At 53.9% G+C, this 19810-nt stretch overlaps 2 protein-coding genes and 1 pseudogene across 7 annotated transcripts; 2 read left to right on the top strand and 1 right to left on the bottom strand.

The window, feature by feature from the left end:
* The first annotated feature begins 1145 nt into the window (after window positions 1–1145).
* Rab4b (RAB4B, member RAS oncogene family) lies at window positions 1146–8321 on the top strand. The gene is made up of 6 exons (XM_028781643.1): window positions 1146–1153; window positions 1795–2010; window positions 2100–2254; window positions 3748–3843; window positions 3943–4073; window positions 7938–8321. Exons 1-5 carry the CDS (start codon window positions 1146–1148, stop codon window positions 4056–4058), a joined length of 591 nt encoding a protein of 196 aa, XP_028637476.1. The 3' UTR covers window positions 4059–4073; window positions 7938–8321.
* A 1460-nt stretch (window positions 8322–9781) lies between these two features.
* Egln2 (egl-9 family hypoxia inducible factor 2) lies at window positions 9782–18202 on the top strand. 6 transcript variants are annotated; one of them, XM_028781651.1, is made up of 6 exons: window positions 9782–9859; window positions 11040–12142; window positions 16430–16549; window positions 16917–17053; window positions 17243–17310; window positions 17617–18202. In XM_028781651.1, exons 2-6 carry the CDS (start codon window positions 11270–11272, stop codon window positions 17670–17672), a joined length of 1254 nt encoding a protein of 417 aa, XP_028637484.1. In that variant the 5' UTR covers window positions 9782–9859; window positions 11040–11269; the 3' UTR covers window positions 17673–18202. The 6 variants fall into 6 exon arrangements, with proteins under 6 accessions (XP_028637484.1, XP_028637480.1, XP_028637485.1 ...); XM_028781647.1 differs by lacking the exon at window positions 9782–9859 and adding an exon at window positions 9973–10051; XM_028781648.1 differs by lacking the exon at window positions 9782–9859 and adding an exon at window positions 10350–10427.
* Window positions 18203–18276: 74 nt separating this feature from the next.
* Window positions 18277–19810, bottom strand: part of LOC114633024 — a 4710-nt pseudogene continuing 3176 nt past the window's right edge.

Raw genomic sequence — 19810 nt, 5'->3', positions numbered from 1 at the left:
AGAGCCCCTGCCTAGAATCCCCCAGTGAGGGGCTGGGGGCGTGGCTCAGTGGTAGAGCCCCTGCCTAACTTGTGCAAAACCCTTGATGCCTTCTCCAGGACCAGAAAGAAGAAGGGCTTAAGGGTATGAATAAGGAGTCGAGTTTTATTTCTTTGTTACTTAATTATCTAAGTGTTTATGCCTAAGTATATGTATGTGTCCCATATTTGTGTAGGAACCCCCAGAGGTCAGAATAAGGTATCAGATCCCCTGGGACTGGCATTACAGGTACTTGTGAACTGCCATTTTGGTGCTGAGTTTCGGAGCCCATGTCCTCTCCAAGAGCAGTAAGCGTTATTCACTAACCGCTGAGCCATCTCTCCAGCCCTGAGGAGTAGCATTTGAAGAGAGATCTTAAAACAGACAGACACTGAAACCTCTAGGAGCTCCAGCCTCAGAGGGAGAGAGAGACATGGACAGAGAGAAGAAGGTGACTCAAGTCACCAAGAGGGGAATGGGCACAGAAGAAGCAGGTCAGAAGCAGAGGTGGGAAGGGTTGGACAGGTGTAGCTGAGGAGAAAGGACCGGGGAGTGTATTGCACAGAAGAAAATGTGTAAGCTAGGGCACTTAGTAGATCTGCAGAAACAGAAAGCCTGAGAGTGAGAAACAGCAGGAACGAGGGAGGGAGTTAAAGGGAAAGAGGGAGAAGGAGAAAGAGAGAAAAAGAGAGAGAATATTCAGCTCGTGGAGAATCCAGTCTGAGCACATAGCAGCTATTAAGTAAGTCATGTGTAGACTGACTATGTGAGGTACGTAGAACCCAGAGGCAGAGAGAGGGTGAAGGAGACAGGCATGTGACAATGCCTGCCCTCACAGTAACTGTATATATTCAGAGGGATTCAGGTTGGTGACAAAGGGAGTTGGCCACACAGGAAAGGAGGCCTGCATCAGACAGCAGAGGGGCAAGTAGAAGTTGCATAGCACTTGGTCAGGACAGGGAGAGGGGAGATAATCAGAAATGCTCACTGAGTGAATGAATGAAGGAGGGAAGGCAAAAGTGAGCCTGGGAGAGACACAGTAAGAAAGACTGACAGGAAAGGGAAGTATGGGAAGTTAAGCTAGTGTGGTGGCAGGTGCCTGGACGTTTGTGACAAAGTCTCGCAAGATGGCTCGGTGGGTAAAAGTGCTTGCTGCCATCCTGAGGACCTAAGTTTGAGCTCCTGAACCCACGTGGTGAAAGGAGAGAAGCAATTCCTGTAAGAGTCCCCTGACCTCCACTCATGCACTGTGAACATGAACACTCACCACACCTCCATAAAGAAACAAGAAGTGAGGGCTGGAGAGATGGCTCAGCGGTTAAGAGCACTGACTGCTCTTCCAGAGGTCCTGAGTTCAAATCCCAGCAACCACATGGTGGCTCACAACCATCCGTAATGAGATTGGATGCCCTCTTCTGGTGTGTCTGAAGACAGCTACAGTGTACTCATAAATAATAATAAAAAATAATCTTAAAAAAAAAACAAACAAAAAAAGAAACAAGAAGTGCCAGGGCTGCCTAGGAGACAGTGGATTGGAGTCAGCCTGGCTAAGATAGCATGGCCTTGAATTAAACTAAAATACACGGTTGGAGGGTAGCTCTGTGTAGAGCGCTTACCTAGCATGTGCCAGGTCCTTGGCTCCAATCCCAAGCACCCCTGAGTATGGTGGCTGAGACAGGGGAGTTGCCTTAATCATGAGACCAGGTGGGCTACTTTCACGCCAGCTTGGGCTATAGAGTGAGACTCTCAAAAAGCCAACCCAAATAATAATAACAGAAAGATTCTGAGGCTGAGAAATCGTATCTCAAGAAGATGTCGGTCAGGTTTTAGGGAACGGCTAACAGTAAAGGGGGGCCTCTCTCCACAGAGGGGGGCAACCCCAGGGCAGATCCCAGCCTTGGGGGTGACCGGGTCCCCCTGGCCTCACAGGTCGGTGACACGGAGTTATTACCGAGGGGCAGCTGGAGCCCTGTTGGTTTACGACATCACCAGGTAAGTGCGGGGCCTGGGTGGCATGGGAGAGACTGTGCATGGATGGTCCCACTCCTGGGCTGCCTCCCTTTTCTGTCTGTTCTTCACAGCCGGGAGACATACAACTCGCTAGCTGCTTGGCTGACTGATGCCCGGACGCTAGCCAGCCCCAACATCGTGGTCATCCTCTGTGGCAACAAGAAGGACCTGGATCCTGAGCGTGAGGTCACTTTCCTAGAGGCTTCCCGCTTTGCTCAGGAGAATGGTGAGGGTTGTCCTGTGGGTCAGGTGGTGGATGGAAGGATAGCCAGTTCAGTGTGGTCCGTGTGCCTCTTAGCTTTGGCTGGATGGTGGTACCTTAAACATGGAGGCTTCAGCTTTGTGATGCTAAATGCTGAGTCATGTGACTGCTGTGGTCTTCAGGTTCAGCTGGAAGGGGGGTGAACAATCTGCCAGCCTAGGGGTCTGCCCATCACACTCAGTTCTTCCTGGTACAGCGTAGTTGCTGATAAACTTCCACCACAGTGGGGAGGCAGCGTAAAGCAGCGGTTTAAGGTAGATACCGCAAATTCGGGCGGCCATAGAGAGCTTTGTAAATAAAGGAGATGAACCAGGTTGGGACCTAAGGGTACAGGCACTGATGCCTGGGAGAGGACAGAAACTGACCTGCCCTGTCAAGGCTGGCGGGGACATGCTCTGTGGTAGATCACTTGCTTAGAGTCCAGTGAAGGGCTGGGAGGTGTGGCTCAGCCTAGCGTGACTGGGGCCCTGTTTTTAGTCCCTGGCACCAGGATGCTAGATGGAGGTGGAGGCAGGAGCATGAGGAAAGGGTTATTATAAACCCACTTGAAAACATGGGCTGTCTAGACTGCTCGCGTCTGCTGACTTGGGATCTGTCTATGTCCCATTTTTTTCTTTCTTTCTTATTTTTAAGTTTAGCTGTTATTTTTGAGCCGGAGCTTTGTGTAGCCTAGGCTTGCCTCAAGCTCTCTATGCCTGAGGATGACCTTGAATTCCTAATTCTGCTTCTCTAGTGCTGGGATTGCAGGCATGAACGACCATCCGTGCCCAGGTTATATGGTGTCATGAGTCATGAGTCAGCTAAGCACATCTGCAGCTCTGGATAAAAAAGTTTATCCATTTATTTATTTATTTATTTATTTATTTATTTATTTTTGAGGCTAGCTTTAGACCCACTGTGGTGCCCAGGCTGACCTATCTGTGTTGTGTCTCTGCCTCCTTAGGATTGCAGAGCGTGCACAAGCATATCTTACTCACTCCCTCCTGTTGTTCAGACCCCAAGGTTACAAGAGGTTTTGCTGCCAGGCAGATGTGGGTTTAACTCCTGAGTACAACTTGCCCAGTGTGAGGCCTGCCACGTGACCTCTGGTGGGCTGTACTCAGTGAGTCGGGGGACCCTGACAGAGTTGCGAGGCTCACAGTGCCGTGGTAGAGGCAGGGAGGCAAATCCACTTGCTGACAGTGACATCAGAGAAAAGTCAGGGGAGGCAGAGGAGGCTGGTGGAGCCCAGAGGGGCCTCCTGACTCAGGCCGGGTCCTCAGTGGGGGATTTCTGGGGAAGGGCCATGGGAATGGAGTCTCAAAGGAAGAACTGGGTGAGTGTGAGGTAGGAAGACGGCATTCCCTGCAGGGGAATCTTGTGTCAAGGCCTAAGGTGAAGGCAAGCACAGGTAGAGGTTTTGAAGGGCCCAGAGTTGGAGTGGAGGGTGGAAACTGATGGCGGCCCTGTCCCTCCAGAGCTGATGTTCCTGGAGACCAGCGCTCTCACGGGTGAGAATGTGGAAGAAGCATTCCTGAAGTGCGCGCGCACCATCCTCAACAAGATCGACTCAGGTGAGGCCCACCTGCTCTGTGTGAGACATGGGGGAGCGGGGTGAAAAGGCATGGCCCCATGGGCTCCGAGGAACATGCCTGACCTCTCCTCTCCCACAGGTGAACTAGACCCGGAGAGGATGGGCTCAGGCATTCAGTATGGTGACATATCTCTTCGCCAGCTGCGGCAGCCTCGCAGCGCCCAGGCCGTGGCCCCTCAGCCCTGTGGCTGCTGAGACGCGCAGAGCCAGGTGGGATGCTAGGGGCTCAGGAGGCAAGTTGGTTTCCTGTATTGGGTGGGGTGGGACACAGAACGGCCATCAAGACTTGGAAAATGTGACAAGAGAAACTGACAAAGACACAAAAGGAGCCATCTTCCCAGCCCCGGGGAACCCTTGGGCCCTCTGTACCCCAGGCCTCTACCAGCCGCAGCCTGCACCTGATCCCTTTATTCATGGTTCTCACTGCTACAATGAGCCTCTGTCGTGTACTAAGCCCTGGTGAAGCCTCTGGGGAGATAGCAGTGGGTAAAACAGACCAAAACCAACCAAACAAAAATTCATGTTTGCATGGTACCTCCATTGTCGTGGGAGAAGACAGACCATAGACGAAATATGTATATAAATGACACAGTAGTTGGGGGAGAGAGCTGTGGAGAAAACCAGCCTGGTAAGGAGGATAGGATGAGGGCTGGTGAGATGGCTCAGTGGTTAAGAGCACTGACTGGTCTTCTGGAGGTCATGAGTTCAAATCCCAGCAACCACATGGTGGCTCACAGCCATCCGTATTAGGTCTGATGCCCTCTTGTGGGGTGTCTGAAGACAGCGACAGTGTATTTACATACAATAAATAAATTTTAAAATAAAAAAAAAAAAAAAAAAAAGGAGGATAGGATGAGGTATGCCCTTTTACACGGGGCACCAGGAAAGGAGACATGTGAGCAGAAACTTAGAGCAAGGGAGTCAGAGAGCGGATGAGAACAGTAAGTGCACCCTGGCCCTGCATGGTGTGGCCAGAGTGGGGACGTGTGTGCACTAAGGTGCAGCGTAAGGTGGGGGACTGAGCAGTGAGTCCTGACAGCCCTGGGACAGTCTCTCATGCCCTGTATGCTGTAGTAGTCATAGGGAACAGAGCAGAACAGAGCAGAAGAGGGAGAGGATCAGACTCTGTGTGCCACAGCCTTCCTCTGCCTGGTTGGAAGGAGGAGACTGCGGAGCAGGGGGATTGCCCGGGACTGGTGTGAGGAGGGGTGGGGGACTTGGGATGGAGTTCAAGTGATGGAGTGCTTGCCTAGCGTGCATGCCAGAAGCCCAGGTTCCCATGCTGAGCGAGCACTGGGTGGACTGGTGGTGATGGTGGTGGTGGCCTTGACTGTAGAGTGAGCTGGAGGCCAGCCTGGGACACATAAGAGCGTGTTGGGGATAGGGAGCAATAAGCATACAGCCGGGGGGCAGGCAGAGGTGGGTGCTGAGAAGTGGCTGGCTTCTCTCTTCCCCATTTTCTCTCTCCAGGCTTGCTCCCTTTAGTGGCAGTCAGTGACTGTCTAAAGCTCAGATCTGACCATGGCTCCTGGGGTCTGTGGGACTGTGCTGAAGCTGCTGAGCCCAGTGTGGTGCTTGTCACCCTGCCCCCAGGGGCTTACACCTTCACTTCCCTACCCCTTTCACTGTTGCAGTCATAGAAAGTTCTTTCTGTTTCTTTGGCTCTGTTTTTTTTTTTTCAGGCCATGTTTTCTTCCCCTTTGCCCCCATAACCTCCTCCCAGAAGCTTTGTTGGTTTTTCCATGCATGGTCCAGACTCCAGGACAGACCTGCAGGACCCTGCAGGGTTGGTCCCCTCCTCACCTCTGTGACTGTAGGTGTCCTTGCTAATTCTCCCCTCCCGGTCACTGGCATGTCTCCCGTGGCTGTGGGGAGAAGTCCTTAGGCTTCATCCATCTTGCAGGGAGAGCCAGCATGGTTCTTGATGGAATGCCTATGGGATTTGGAAGTGAGAAAAGTCCAGGGTGAACCCTTTAGCCAGTGGTCTTCCTTCCTGGCGTCTGCACTTGCTGGTCTGAACCAGTTTCCTCCTCTGTAGAATGGGGTCAGTCATGGTCCCTGGGAGTGTGGAGGAGTGTGAATGAACGAACTGTAGAGTACGTAGAAGAGGACCTAACATTTGCTGGAGGCTCCAGCCAGAGTGCTGGCCATTGCTTTCCTTCTTGCCCATCTTAAAGACCCAGGGAGATTACGTGTGCTGGCTCTGTAGCTCTGTGTAGTACGCCGGTTGCCCCACATGCTGGTGGCCTTCTTAGCTACAGTCCCAGCACCACAAAATACCAGACCAAAGCAAAAGGAATATTTGGTTGTGTGGAGAGAGACAGGTGTACACCTTGGAACTTAGCATAGAGTTTTTTTCCCCCAGAGTTTTCCCTTAGTGGGTCACATGCGACCAGTGCTTATACAGACTCTATTAACCACTAAGTCATATTATCTAATATAGTCATAGCTATAGAGAACACTTTTTTTTTTGGTGGGGGGTGTCTTGCTGTGTAGCTCAGGCTAACACAGAACTTGCTATGTAGCCTAGGATAGCCTCAGACTTGCATCAGTCCTCTTGCTTTAGCCTTTTTAAGTGCTGAGATTATAAGTTTCTATCACTATACCTGGTTACCAACAAGTCTTTTATTATTATCATTTTTTAAAAGATTTAGTTATTGTATGAGTACACTGTCTTTGTCTTCAGACATACCAGAAGAGGGCATCGGATCCCATTACAGATGGTTGTGAGCCACCATGTGGTTGCTGGGAATTGAACTCAGGACCTCTGGAGGAGCAGTCAGTGCTCTCAACCGCTGAGCCATCTCTCTAGCTCCTGTGTTTTACTATTTTTGAGACAGGTTCTCTCTACATAGCCCTCGATTTCTGGAACCTCTACTCTGTAGACCAGGCTGGCCTTGAACTCACAGAGATCCACCTGCCTCTGCTTCCCCAGTGCAGGGATGAATGGTGTGCGATCAAGTCCAGCCTGATAATTTCTTTTATTCTAAAATATTTAAAAGAATATCTCCCACTCTGTTCCTTCTCTTCTTCTTCCTCTTCTCTGACTTATAGCCCAGACTGGCTTCAGACTTACTTTGTAGTCACAGGTGACCTTGAATTTCAGATTTTTTTTTTGTCTTTCACCCCTCAAGTATTGGAATTACAGAACTATCCCCAGTGTATTTATGGGGTGCTGAGGATGGAACCCAGGGCCCGTGCAGGCTAAGCAAGCACGATCAACTGAGTCACAATTTCCTTTTCTTTATTTTCTTCCCTTCCCTTCCCTTCCTTCCTTCCTTCCTTCCTTCCTTCCTTCCTTCCTTCCTTCCTTCTTTCCTTCCTTCTTCCCTCCCTCCCTCCCTCTCTCCCTCCCTCCCTCCCTCCCTTCCTTCCATCCTTCCCCCTAGACTACATAGCACAGGCTTGTAACTTGAGGCCTTTAATTTACTTCCCAAGTGCTGGGATTATAGGCATGAGCCACCACACCCTCTGATTTGCCTTCACTTGGACAAAGTTAGTCAGGGCCTACCAACACTTCCCTCTCTCCAAATAGTGCCCATTGGAATAAGTTGGGAAGCTTTACAACATACTGATGCCCAGGACTTACCTTAGGTAATTTCTGGAAACATGTTGGTAATGCTGTAAGCAGTCAAAGCAGTCACCACTGTTCTGTTCTGTCTCTCTAGTTGGAAAGCACTGGATAGGGGTATAGAGGGACACAGAAATTTATATTTGTGGAGGCACGCATTTAGTTACTCCCCCCCCCACCATGTTTAGTGCTTTCACTACAGGATCTCCTTTTGTAGCTCAGGTTGGCCTTAAACTCACCATCCTCCTGCCTGTACCTCTACAGTCCTGGGATAGCGTGTGAGTCACCACCTGGCAAGGGTCATGGCAGTTAGGTACTGAAATGCTCCTTTACAGACGCAAACCAGTACAAATATGTTCAGAGAAGGAGTCCCCCACATAACCTTTAGAAGGGTAACAAAGTCAGACAGAGCACAGACTGGAAAAAAAGGAAAGATAGTAACGAGACGAGGTTCTAACTTCAGGAATGAACCCCATCTATGTCATAATACCCTTCTCTTTCAGCTCACCTGTTCTTCTGGATCAGCCCTGCCCGAAGGCTGGGGCTCAGAACCAGGCCCCAAAAGGCCAGGCTCCAGTTTGCCCCAGTCTCAGAAAAGTTACTCCATCCCTCACCCCCCTTCCCTGGCCTGGTGGGGCCTGGCTTTGGGGCAAGATTGAGCCACAGGGGAAAGGGGACCCCCATACCTGCTGCTGCTTCCTCTGTCTTGGCTAACTGTAGTCCCCCTGAGCCCCTAACCATACCTGAAGAACTCCCGAAGCTTGAGACCAGGGCCATGTGGCCCCAACTTCCTGCCTGGCCCCGCTGTTGCAAGTCTGTGTTATTTATTACCTGGAGGCCTGCTCCATCCTGTCCCGGGCCTCCATAAAGCGTTGTTTACACCTGTGTTTCGGCCTCTGTCATTCTGAGATGGGGAAACAGAACCGGTCTCTAATGGAAGCTATGAATGGGCCTTTGCATGAGGAGCCATGTTTCTGGGTGGGACTTGGTTTGTGAATACACTGGGGTACATCCTGGCTTCCATACTCATTGAAGACAGAGTTTTTCCTACACTCCCTCACCCCTTTTTTTTTGACACAGGGCCTAGTTATAGCCTAGACTAACCTGGAATTTGAGGTCTTGCTGCCTCAGCCTTCCATGCGCTGGGATTACGAGTGTGCCCATGCCCAGTGTGTATACATACCTCATGGCAGTACATGATCCATTAAAGCTGGTGTGTGCAGCAAGGACATCCCTGCGTGTGACGTGTATGAGTCTCTCCAGGACGACTTGTGTCAGTAGGAACATGTGATGCTTTGGCATGTGTGTAGTCTCTGGGCTGGTGACTGCTGGTGAGGCTGCTGTTGTGTGCAACATCAAGACCAAGGAGTTGGGAATCTAAGGGGGGCCTTGATTCTGTGCCTGGTATGCCTTAGTGTATGTCTCATGTCTGCAAACTAGGACGGTGGCTCACTGTGTTTCTAAGAATGCGTGCACCATGTAGATTTATTTCTTTGTATGTGTCCGTGTGCCTGTGAGCATGAACACTGTTCTCCATGTGCCATTGTGGTTCTTGTGCAACCTGGACTCCTGGTCATGCTTGATGTACCCTGATGTCTTTATATGGCCTTCTGGAGACAGTGCAGTCCCCTCAGGACAGCGTCAGCTGCTTTCACAAAATGTCAGCGAGTATCCAACCCCACTGACTGCCCACTTGATAGGCCCAGGAGTTGGTGGAAAGCGTGGGGCATTCAAATAACCCTAGCCACATAGCCCTCCCCAGAACGGTGGTATAAATGGTAGGAGTAGCTTAGTGGTAGAGCGCTTGCATCGCATGTGCGAGGCTCTGGATTCAGTCCCCAGCACTACATAAACAAAAAAAAATCCACCTGGGCTACAGACGAGCTGGGCTTTGCAAATGTCTTCCCTGTGAGTCTGTCCCAGGTTGCTTTAATCTGACTCCCACAGTTGCCCTGCGGGAGCAGCGAGGAGCAGGTCAGGCAAACAGTACACATTTGCTCATTTGTTCTACCCGGTTTCGCTTCTCTAAGGACATCCCGTACTCACCGTTATTTTTTTTTTTTAAAGTGCTTATGTAAATTACTGGCGTAGGAATTTACATACACTTTCCAACTAACTGCGCAGTCATTTCTCAATATCCCCTTGGGTTGTGTGCTGGAGCGGCCCATGTAAATGAGACATTTGCCTAGCAAATGCCAAGAACCCAGCTGCTAGCCAGTCACTGACACTTTTGGCGCTGAGGGGTGGTCCTTTCGGGGTGGAACTGCTCATCTGTATCCCCCCCCCCCCCCCCGCCTCCCAGGGGCCGTCTTAAGAACTCACAGAAGGTCTTTTCCTGAGCCTGCGTGTTTGCTTTCGCGTGGAAGGGGCGGAGCACATAATGCAAATGAGCCTCGCGTCCCGGATCGGCTCGCTTCTTCCTCGGGTAGGGTGTTCTGAGCCTCCTGTCACCGTGCGGTTCGCGCACGCGTAGTCTCCTCGGCCGGGCCGCGGTCACGTGCCCAGCGGGCGAGGCGGGGGCGGGGCGTCGCGGGCGGTGGGGGGCGGGGCATGGCGCGCTGCGAAGCGCAGGGCGGCTGGCACAAACGGCGGCGCCGAGGCCGGAGGAAAAAGCTCGGTGAGGAGGTCGCGCGAAGGGAAAGCCCTGGGAAGGAGAAGGAGCCCGAGGCCCGGTGGCCGGACGCGGGCGACGGGGCCGGAGGCAGGAGGCGGGAGCGCGCGCGGGCGGCAGCGACTCCGCGCTCGGGGGTTGGGGGTGGGGAGGGAGGCGCGCGCCGGACGCGGGGGGGCGGACCCTCGGGGGCGGCGGGCGCGCGCAGCAGCCACCTGGGGGGAGGGGCCGGGCCGACGCGGCCCCGCCTCAGTCGCCTGCGGCGTCCGGCGGCCCCTGGGTCGCGTTGGAGGGGGTTGGGAGGGAGGCAGTCCGGTCGGACTCTCCTCTCGGACTCCCTTCCGTCTGTCCGTCCGTCTGGCAGGCCCTCCCTTCCGGCTGGGTGTGTGTCGTTCCCCAGTAGGCTTCCTCCCGTAGGGCACAGGTCGACCCTACCGGCCCTCCCGCTCCCCTGCCGTCTTGTTTTTCTCCCTGTTCTCTTTGTCCCTGGACTCCCGGTTTTCCCCGCCTGCTCTGGCTCCTGGCCTTCCACCCAGGAGATCTGGTTTCCGCGAATGTCGCGCGGTGGCATTGCCTCCTGGTTCCCCACAACCCCGACTTACCCTAGATTCCACCTTCCCGTTTTCTGTGTCATCCTCCCTACTCATCTCTCTGAGTCTCTATAGAAACCTCAGGCAGGTACCTTGTATTTCCCACTTCTCATCTTTGCTTTTCTTGCTCAGATCCCTCTGTCTCCCAGTTGCCTTCCTCTTTGGGCCATCCATGCAGAGTTCTCTGCACTTTCCCTCTATTACTCTTTCTGCCAGACAGTCCCTCTCGAATTCCCAAGTTATATGCTCCATGTTGTCTCAGCGTGTGTGTGTGTGTGTGTGTGTGTGTGTGTGTGTGTTTGCTGTGGCCCTGTCTGTCATCTGCTTACTCTTAGTACCATCCCCACCCCTTCCCACCTGCTTGTTTCTGACTTCTCTTAAGTTCTTCCTTTTCTCTTTTCCAGCCACCCCCATCAGTCCCTTCTCAAGCTCCTAGGGACAACTGTGGACTTGGGGACCAGCGAGCACCCCCACAGCACTAGACGAACCCCTGCCGCCTGCCCTGCCTCACCCTGCCCCACACGAGGCCCAGCGGCCTCGGGCTGCATCAAGTGGAGGAGGAGGAGGTGGAGGAGGGTGGCACCATGGGCCCGGGCCGTGCCCTCCATGCCCGGGGGATGAAGACACTGCTGCCATGGACAGCCCGTGCCAGCCGCAGGCCCTGAGTCAAGCTCTCCCTCAGTTGCCAGGGACTGTGTCAGAGTCCTTGGAGCCTAGCCGAGCCAGAATGGGGGTGGAGAGTTACCTGCCCTGCCCTCTGCTCCCCTCCTACCACCGTCCAGGAGCATCTGGGGAGGCCTCTGCTGGCAATGGGACTCCCAGAACCACAGCCACTGCTACTACTACCACTGCCAGTCCCCTGCGGGAGGGCTTTGGTGGGCAGGATGGTGGTGAGCTGTGGCCACTGCAGAGTGAAGGTGCTGCCGCGCTGGTCACCAAGGAGTGCCAGCGACTGGCGGCCCAGGGTGCCCGGCCTGAGGCCCCCAAGCGGAAGTGGGCCAAGGATGGTGGGGATGCCCCTTCACCCAGCAAGCGACCGTGGGCCAGGCAAGAGAACCAGGAGGCCAAGGGGGAAAGTGGAGTGGGCTGTGACAGCGGTGGCGGCAGCAGCAGCAACAACAGCACTACCAGTAGCAGTGGCGAGGCCAGTGCTAGGCTGAGGGAGGAAGCCCAACCCTCTGCACCTGAGCGCCTGGCCCTGGACTATATTGTGCCTTGCATGCAGTACTATGGTATCTGCGTCAAGGACAACTTCTTGGGGGCAGTGCTGGGTGGCCGTGTGCTGGCCGAGGTGGAAGCCCTGAAATGGGGCGGGCGTCTACGTGACGGGCAACTAGTGAGCCAGCGGGCCATCCCACCGCGCAGCATTCGAGGGGACCAGATTGCCTGGGTAGAAGGCCACGAGCCGGGCTGCCGGAGCATCGGTGCCCTCATGGGCCATGTGGATGCAGTCATCCGCCACTGTGCGGGGAGGCTGGGCAACTACGTCATCAATGGGCGCACCAAGGTAAGGCACTTTTCCCGGTCAGTGCCTGATGCTTCGGCGGTGTGTGGGTTTTCTGGAGACAAGCTTCTGGGGTTATGTGGTAGGGTGTAGGCAGCTCCACCTTTAGTCACCTCCCTCTAGACTTTGACTTTTGTACCTGAGATAGTTCAGCCTGGTGTGGCGATGGTCCTTGACCTTGGAAGACCAAGAGCCCCTGATGGTCTTAACCCTCCTTAGGCCAAGAGAAGTTAAGCTGGCATGCAGATGGCAGAACCAGAGGGCAGAGGGAAGGCTGGCAGTGCCGAGGTAGCCTAGGCTGAGGATGGGGTGCTCCCTGTCTAGTTGAGCACGAGGTCCGGCCTCCATTCTGCCCTGAGAGCCTACTCTTGGCATCTGCACCAAGAGCAGCTTCCCAGCGGTGACACTGGGTGACAGTGTGCTGGCCCAGGTAGAGCATTTGTCAGCATCTTTCCTACTCCTCCCTGCTGCAGTCCCTGTTCTTCGTCCTCTGACCGTTCGTCACTTACGACCTGCATTTCTCTGACCTCTCCCCTTGACCCTCTGCCTTTATATTTTTCTCCTCTGTTCCCCTTGCTGCAGAACAGTAGTTCTTAGTGTTTTTGAAGTCAAGTCTTTTCAGATAAATCTGCTGAAAGCCATAGACCTTCTCAGGAAAGGCGTTCATTTGGTTGGAGTTTTTGGGCAGTTGTCAGAGTATCCTAAGCCTCCAGGTCATTCAAGAACTAGGGGTCAGGAGCCCTGACCGGACAGTGACCTACCTCCACAGCCTTTCTGGTCTGTTGACATACCCATTTTCTTCATGGAATAGTGTGTAAGTCTGAGGCTCGGTGTCATTTGAATACAGTCCGTTGCGAGTACCTGCTGCTGGCCTACAGTGGTTCTTGGCTGGCGACCTTATAGGCTGTGCTCTGCCCTGTGAGCGGGAGGCTGTACTCCTAATGGTGTCCTTCCTTATCTCTGGGGTCCTATCTTGGGTTCTGCCTAAGTACAGCTTTCTTTTCAGACTGGCTTGGGGACCGTGGTCCCTTCCCCCCCCCAAACCCTCCCCCCCACCCCCCACCCCGGGCCCAGGCCTAGGCCTGTTTCCTCCCCACCCCAGCTGGAACTTGTCCTACTTCCATCTCCCTCCTGTTACTTGATAGCTGGAGAGCCAGAGCTGGCCCCTCCCTGGGTTTGGCTTCTGTGCAGGCAAGATCGGTGTTGCTTCCCCGGCCCAGCAGCTCTGCAGGAGGGAAGTCGGTGGGACACCAGAAGAGCTGAGCACCGGGGACTGGGACACAGCTCTGTAACCTCAGAGGATGGGGAAGTGGTTCAGGTGCCTGGCTACTCAAGCAATTTAGGAAAGCAATTTAAAGTAATAGGTTGTTTTCTCTGGGGCCTCCCACCTGTGGTAGTGACAGGACCTGAGCTAGGACTGCAGAAGGGTAGGAGTCAGGTTGTTTTAAGTGGCTCTTATCCCCCAGGAGGAAAGAACAGATCAGATTGGTGGGGAGAGGGAGCTAGCCCAAGCACTGTACATGGCAACTCCATGCTCCCCACTTACAAAGGAAGGGCCACATGTAGCCTCCCTCCCTGTGAGACTGTGGGGTGTTGAGGTGATCTGAGGCAGTGACACCGGCCAGAAGTGTGGCCTTGGCCAGCAGTAACCTAGCCTAGGTCATTCCTGAGCAGAGCCCTTGCCCTGCCTTTCCCTTCCATTCTATCCCTGTCTCTTCTCTGTGGACCTGGAGCTGGAGGACTTGGCTCTGGCATTAAGGATGAGCAGAGGGACCCCCAGGGAGGGTGCAGCTGGTTTGGTTTGCTCCTTTAAGAGCAGGGCCTGCTGTCTGGCTGAGTCACTGGCTTCTGATATGGTGTGTGTGGCATGGGTAGGGTCCTTGGCACATTATTACAGTAGCAGTGTTTCCAGCCTCCTGGAGAGTAAGTCACTCTACTGCTGTCCCTGTGATTGCAGCTTTTCCTCAAGTGGGCGCTCTTCAGAGAAGCACTTTGATATTGCAGGTAGAACCCTGGGTACTCTGGCTTGGCCCAGAGCTTCTCGGACAGAACTTAGATACTTGAGTCCTGAGCAGTAGTGTTACGAGATAAGCCCATCAGGGACTGCCACATGGACAATTCTTAAAGCCAAAAAGAAAGTATCGCAGGCTGTCAGCTGCATGGGGAACTTGCCCAGATCGTGCAGCCTTATGAGGCTTATGTCTTTTTATGAACAAAAAGGCATATTCTGGTTGGCACATTTCAGTTAGCGAGAAGCAGAACTGTAGAAGCCAAAACAGAAGAGCAAAGTTGGTATATTTAAGGAGTTTCCTGGAACTATGGACTCCATCTTTGTTCCCATTTTGTCAGGTATTGGGGCCTTGTGTGCTAGGATTTAAGGACAGAACAGTGCCTATAACACGATGCTAGTTGTGCTACTGTCTAGAGACCTGTTAAAGTAACACGGGCAGGATCGCAGCCTTGGAGGTGGGCAGAGGGTAGGTGTGTTGAGGCTTGGAGCAGAAGGAGGGTCAGGACTTGCAGGTTGGTGGTCTTGGCGCCTGTGATGGGAGGTTGTACTTTTCTGAGTGTGTAGTGCTGTGTGGTGAATGATTCAAGGCAGTGCAGCACTGCCTGCCGTCCCCATCAGCTCCAAGAACCTGCTTGAGCCCTGATTGGATTTCCAGCTCAGGTCTTGCCCATCTCTAATCAGTGACTCATTGATTCCAAGTCACCAGGCCATAGCCACATGCTCTCCCCAGCGAGTGGTTAGAGGGCCGTCCAGTCTGCAGAAGCCATGCTGAGAAGACTTGCCCTCCTGAGCTCAGAGGCCAGGGTTTTTCCCTGGGGGCTTTCTCACTTACTCTACCCTGGTCCTGCAGGTCATTACTGCCGTGTCGCCTTGTCTAAGGCTCTTTGCCAAAGCAGGATCTGTGCTGGATCAGGTGTGGAGATGGGATGCAGAGAGGACTTCAGTGTCCACAGTGGGCTGAGGAGCCTTGAGTGGAGGGTGTAGGGCTGAGTTAACCTTCATGGAGTGCTGGGTAAGCCTCTTGTTTCAGCAGCAGACATTAGTGCTGTGTCTGATTATGAGTGGTTTTCTGTGGTCGTCTTGCTGTGCTAGGCTGGACCCAGCAGTGTAGCTGAGCATTGTCAGGGAGCCCCAGCTTGCCAAGTGTAGTACCTGAGTGGCTGCGTCAAGACAGATGGCTGCTGCCTAGGCAAAAGCCGAAGGGTTCTCATGCTCACTACGGAGTTGCACAGGGGTGACTCTGACTTCAGTAACATTTCAGCTTGTGCTTTGGTTCTCCGTCCTGTGGCAGCAGGCACCGTCCATGCAGGTGCTTATGAGCTAGTTCAGTCCTCAGCATCCTGGGAAGTAGTGTTCCCTGAAGTGGGGAAAGAACTTAATTCACTTCCCCAGTGCCACAGCTCAGTCAGCTACAGAGTCTTGACCCAGTAGATTGGGTCTGCAGAGGTGGCTGGGCCGTGTCCTTTTAGCTCCCTGGTGACAAGTATCCTCAGCCCCTGACTGGTTGAGAGACGGGGATCTGGCACCCTAGACGAACCTGTGCCACAGAGATGAAGTGTGGTGGAGGCCTGCCTCTGAGATGTTGTCAGAGGAGTTAGTGGAAGGTGTTTATCAAGCCCATTTTACAGAGGAGTAGTTGAGGCCTGTTGGAGCACTGAGGCTGGCAGCACTGTGCAGCATGCTTGGAGCTAGAGTTCTAGGTCAGGCTCCTGTCCTGTGTGTATGGGACAGGTCATGTCGCTGGAGACTAGTCAAGTGTGGTCAAGTCGGGTTGACTTCACATTAGAATTACCTGAGAGAACCTTGAAAAAAAAAAAAGAAAGAACTAGGCTGTCCCTTCTTTGGCCTAACAGAACTTCTAACTGGAAGAGGCTCCAGACTTAAGGAGCCTCCGTGTCTCAGAACTTGTTAGGAGATTCTTTGCTCTCACTGAGCACTTGAAGCTGGCCTGCTCAGTGCTGGATCATTGTGTGCACTATACACCACTACACATAGCTAAGGTTAGGGTCTCTAAAAGGCACAAACTGTCATTTACACATTGAGTCCCTCTAGTTCTGGGGTGGGGATGGAGATGGGGGCGTGGGTTGTTGAGGCCAAAGAGCTTAGATTTCTGTGAACTTGAAGGATGGAATCTGGCTGAATTAGGAAAAAGGTGTCCTGGGCTGGAAGTCCCATAATCTAAGATGATAAAGGATGGACCTGGGGCAGGAATGGTCAGCCTGCTCCCTCAAGGTGTCCCTGCCTGGTCTCAGTAAAGCACCTTCCTCCGTTTCTACCAGGCCATGGTGGCGTGTTACCCAGGCAATGGGCTCGGGTACGTGAGGCATGTTGACAATCCCCACGGCGACGGGCGCTGCATCACCTGTATCTATTACCTGAATCAGAACTGGGATGTGAAGGTAGGGTGTGGGACTTGGGATGGTCTGCTTATGTTCTGGCTGGGATCCTGGCCTCCACTCCTCTCAGCTCACAGGGCAGTGAGATCTGCAGGCTCCTCTTTAGCTGACTGCGGGCCCTCCCTCTTTTCCGGGAATGGTGCCGTCTGCTTAGCCCCACCCAGACTTGTACATTCTCCCCCTTTTCCTGTCTTTAGTAGCTTCCTGCCCATCTCCATGGCAATGTAGACTCTGGGCTGTCATTCATTTTCAGTGCCTGAGTGGTGGGAGGGGACGATGTGTGCTGGCGCTGCGCCCTCTGGTGGGCACATGGGTGCAGTGTAAGATAGGCTGCAGGCTTCACCAGTAGCCTCATCTGGCCTGCCCCCAGGTGCATGGTGGCCTGCTGCAGATCTTCCCTGAGGGTCGGCCAGTGGTAGCCAACATCGAGCCACTCTTTGACCGGTTGCTCATTTTCTGGTCTGACCGACGGAACCCCCATGAGGTGAAGCCAGCCTATGCCACCAGGTATGACCTGTACTTTAGGGATGTGTCCAGCTGCATCCCCTGTGCCAAACATTTCTTAGATTGTCCCCAGAGTTGACAGGGGAGTGACAAGATGCTGAGAGGGCCTAAGTGGGACCTGCAAGGGTGGAGGTGTCACCGGAGGTGGCTCTAGAACTGCAGAAAACTCATTCTGACTGCCCAATTTCCTAGGTACGCCATCACTGTCTGGTATTTTGATGCCAAGGAGCGGGCAGCAGCCAGAGACAAGTATCAGCTAGGTACCTGCTTTCTTCCTTTGTCCTTCCTAGGCCCTATGTGTTGCCAAGTCCTCAGCCTTTTTTTTTTTTTACCCCCCTGGGTGCTGAGAGTATTCCCAGGGCCTTTGCCATACTGGGCCAGCACTGCCACCAGCCCACTCCCATGGGGCCTCTCTACAGTCCCGTATGCCCAGTTTTTGCCTACTTTCCTGTTATTATCAACCCGAGTCCCCTTTTTTTTTTTTTTGTTAATGCTCTCCCCATTTTTCCAGGTTTCTTTGTCCCTTCCTAGTGATTCACAATTTCTCGTCTTCCTCTCATCCTCAGCATCGGGACAGAAAGGTGTTCAAGTACCTGTATCACAGCCAACTACACCTATCTAATGGCCAGCCTCAGAGCTGCATGGACCAGCAGTCCCCTGCCTTGAGGGGGGCCCCCGGACCCAGCAGCAGCTCTCCAGCCTCAGTGCCCGCTCCTTCTCTGCCACTGCTGCTGCTTCTGGCTTGCCTCTGTACTGTGTGGTGTGGAGGGCACTAAGTGTCACTGAGGAGCAACAAGGAGAGACCTCTGCTGCCCCGTGAGCCACCGGTGCTGTGTTTTGACCTAGGCAGTGGCCAGTAAGGCTGGTGTCCTGTGTCCTGCCATGTCTGGCCTATTGCGTGTTGAGCTGAGGGGAGGCGGGATTTGGGGTTGAGGTGAGTCATGGCCTCTTGCTGGCAAAGGTCTGGGGGTGGGGGTAGCATCTCACCCCTGTCCCCACTCCTCCAGCCTGGAATGTGAAGTGACTCCCCAACCCCTTGGCTGTGGCACTTTATGGACTGGGCTGCCACCATTTGGGCAGAGCAGGTGCCATGAGGAGCGTGGGGATAGAGGTCCTGCCAGCCACGAAATAAAAGTTTACCTCAGAGCTGCACACACGTGTATTCCTCTCTGTGAAGAGATTTTCACGGACAGTTAGGGCAGGGAAGGATACCAGGGCCACTGAGATCAGACTAGTGAAGGCCAGCCTCGGCGGGCCACCAAGTGGAGCTGGAAGACTGGGGGCACGTTGCCAAGACCAGTGCCCTGTGGAGTACGGTTGGTGTTGGCAGGGCTTCCCACAGGGGGCAGGCAGAACTTCTGCAGGACAGCCATCAGGAGGAGGAAGATCTCAGGGCGGGCTGGGCCAGCACCCAGGCTCACCCAGGATCCAATATCCTGTGGATATTGGTGAGGTGTAGGATGAGCAAGCACCTCCTGCCAGTCTCCCGGAGCTAGCCACTCAGGTCCCCTCCCTCCTGCCAGTCTCCCGGTGCTAGCCACTCAGGTCCCCTCCCTCCTAGTCCAGACCTGGGCAAAGGGCATGAAGGCATCGTTGTTCTGGAATTCACTGTGGTCAGCCAGGAAGTTGGTGGGATTGAAATGGTCAGGGTCCTTGCATTGGGTGGGATCCCGGTGTGCAGACACAAGCAGGGGAATCCCGAATGTGCCCTGGAGGACACACAGTGTTACCGACAGACTGAGTGTGAGCATCTCACCCAGACCCTTTCTGTTGTTGTTGGCACCTAATGCAGGGCTTGCAGGTGCTGGGCGAGTGCTCTCACATAGCTACTCCCCAGCTCCTAAGGTGATGATGGGAAGAGCCTGGGAGGGGTCCCTCACCGAACCTAATGTCTGAATTGTCCCCTTCCCCCAGTGCAGAATTCCCAGGCTCCCTGTGCACCTTGTGCAGGAAATGGTTCCTGAGGTTTACATCTCGGGTGAGGCCCGAGGCAGCCCCAGTGGGAGCATGCTGATAAAGTGCTGGGTCTCATGCAGCACTGCGTTGGTGGAGGGCAGGCGGGCACGGCCTCTAGTCTAGGGCACGGTTCTGACCTACAGTGGCCTCCAGCTCCTCTTGCATCTTGGCTGAGGAGGTCATTGAAGGCTGTGAGTTGTGCTTTACTGAGATCCCACCCCAGCCACCCTCTCTTCACTTAGGAGCAGGGGAAGGGTGGACCCAGTTCTCAAACCTGCCACCTCAGGGTACTTGAGCGTAATGAGGAGCCCATGACGCAGAGTGGTGCTTGTGGTCTCTGTGCCACCAAAGGAAAGACTGAGGAGTCATCCCCAGTGTCTCATCCTGGAAATGGCTCTCCAGGCCCTGCTGTTTGACATTCCTGGGGATGGACAGAGACGCTCTAACACCTGCTGGTCGGCAGGATGGGTATGGTTAAGGGCAGCAGGGACTGGTACCTTATCCATTGGGTTGAGGAAACGAACAACGAAGTCACGGGGTTCCCCAGTCGGTCATGGCGGCTGCTGCCGCTGAATTTGCTCAGAGATGAAGAATTGGAGCTCTTGGAAGTTTTTGAAGACTTGGTGGTGGGGACCAGGGATGATCCAGTCCATGAAGGATGGGAACATACTGTATATCTGGAGAGACAGGGTTTTCTCTCTCCTTCCCTCCCCGTCCCGCCCGCTCGCGTCCTCGTTTGGTGACCGCCCAACCCCCCCAAACCCCACACCCCCCCCCCCACCCCACCCCACACCCCAGGCACGA

This window comes from Grammomys surdaster, unplaced genomic scaffold (genome assembly GCF_004785775.1).
Source record: "Grammomys surdaster isolate TR1022 unplaced genomic scaffold, NIH_TR_1.0 485, whole genome shotgun sequence".
Lineage (NCBI taxonomy): Eukaryota > Metazoa > Chordata > Mammalia > Rodentia > Muridae > Grammomys > Grammomys surdaster.
The sequence above is the reverse complement of the archived record's forward strand: the minus strand, read 5'-3'. Positions and strand labels throughout refer to the sequence as shown.

Excerpts from the sequence above, each read along its gene's own strand:
- Rab4b (XM_028781643.1), top strand. Across the intron at positions 2,255-3,747 it reads CCGCTTTGCTCAGGAGAATG|AGCTGATGTTCCTGGAGACC; the intron begins GTGAGGGTTGTC and ends CTGTCCCTCCAG. Across the intron at positions 3,844-3,942 it reads CCTCAACAAGATCGACTCAG|GTGAACTAGACCCGGAGAGG; the intron begins GTGAGGCCCACC and ends CCTCTCCCACAG.
- Egln2 (XM_028781651.1), top strand. The coding sequence starts at position 11,270 with ATGGACAGCCCGTGCCAGCCGCAGGCCCTGAGTCAAGCTCTCCCTCAG. Across the intron at positions 12,143-16,429 it reads TCATCAATGGGCGCACCAAG|GCCATGGTGGCGTGTTACCC; the intron begins GTAAGGCACTTT and ends CGTTTCTACCAG. Across the intron at positions 17,311-17,616 it reads CAGAGACAAGTATCAGCTAG|CATCGGGACAGAAAGGTGTT; the intron begins GTACCTGCTTTC and ends TCTCATCCTCAG.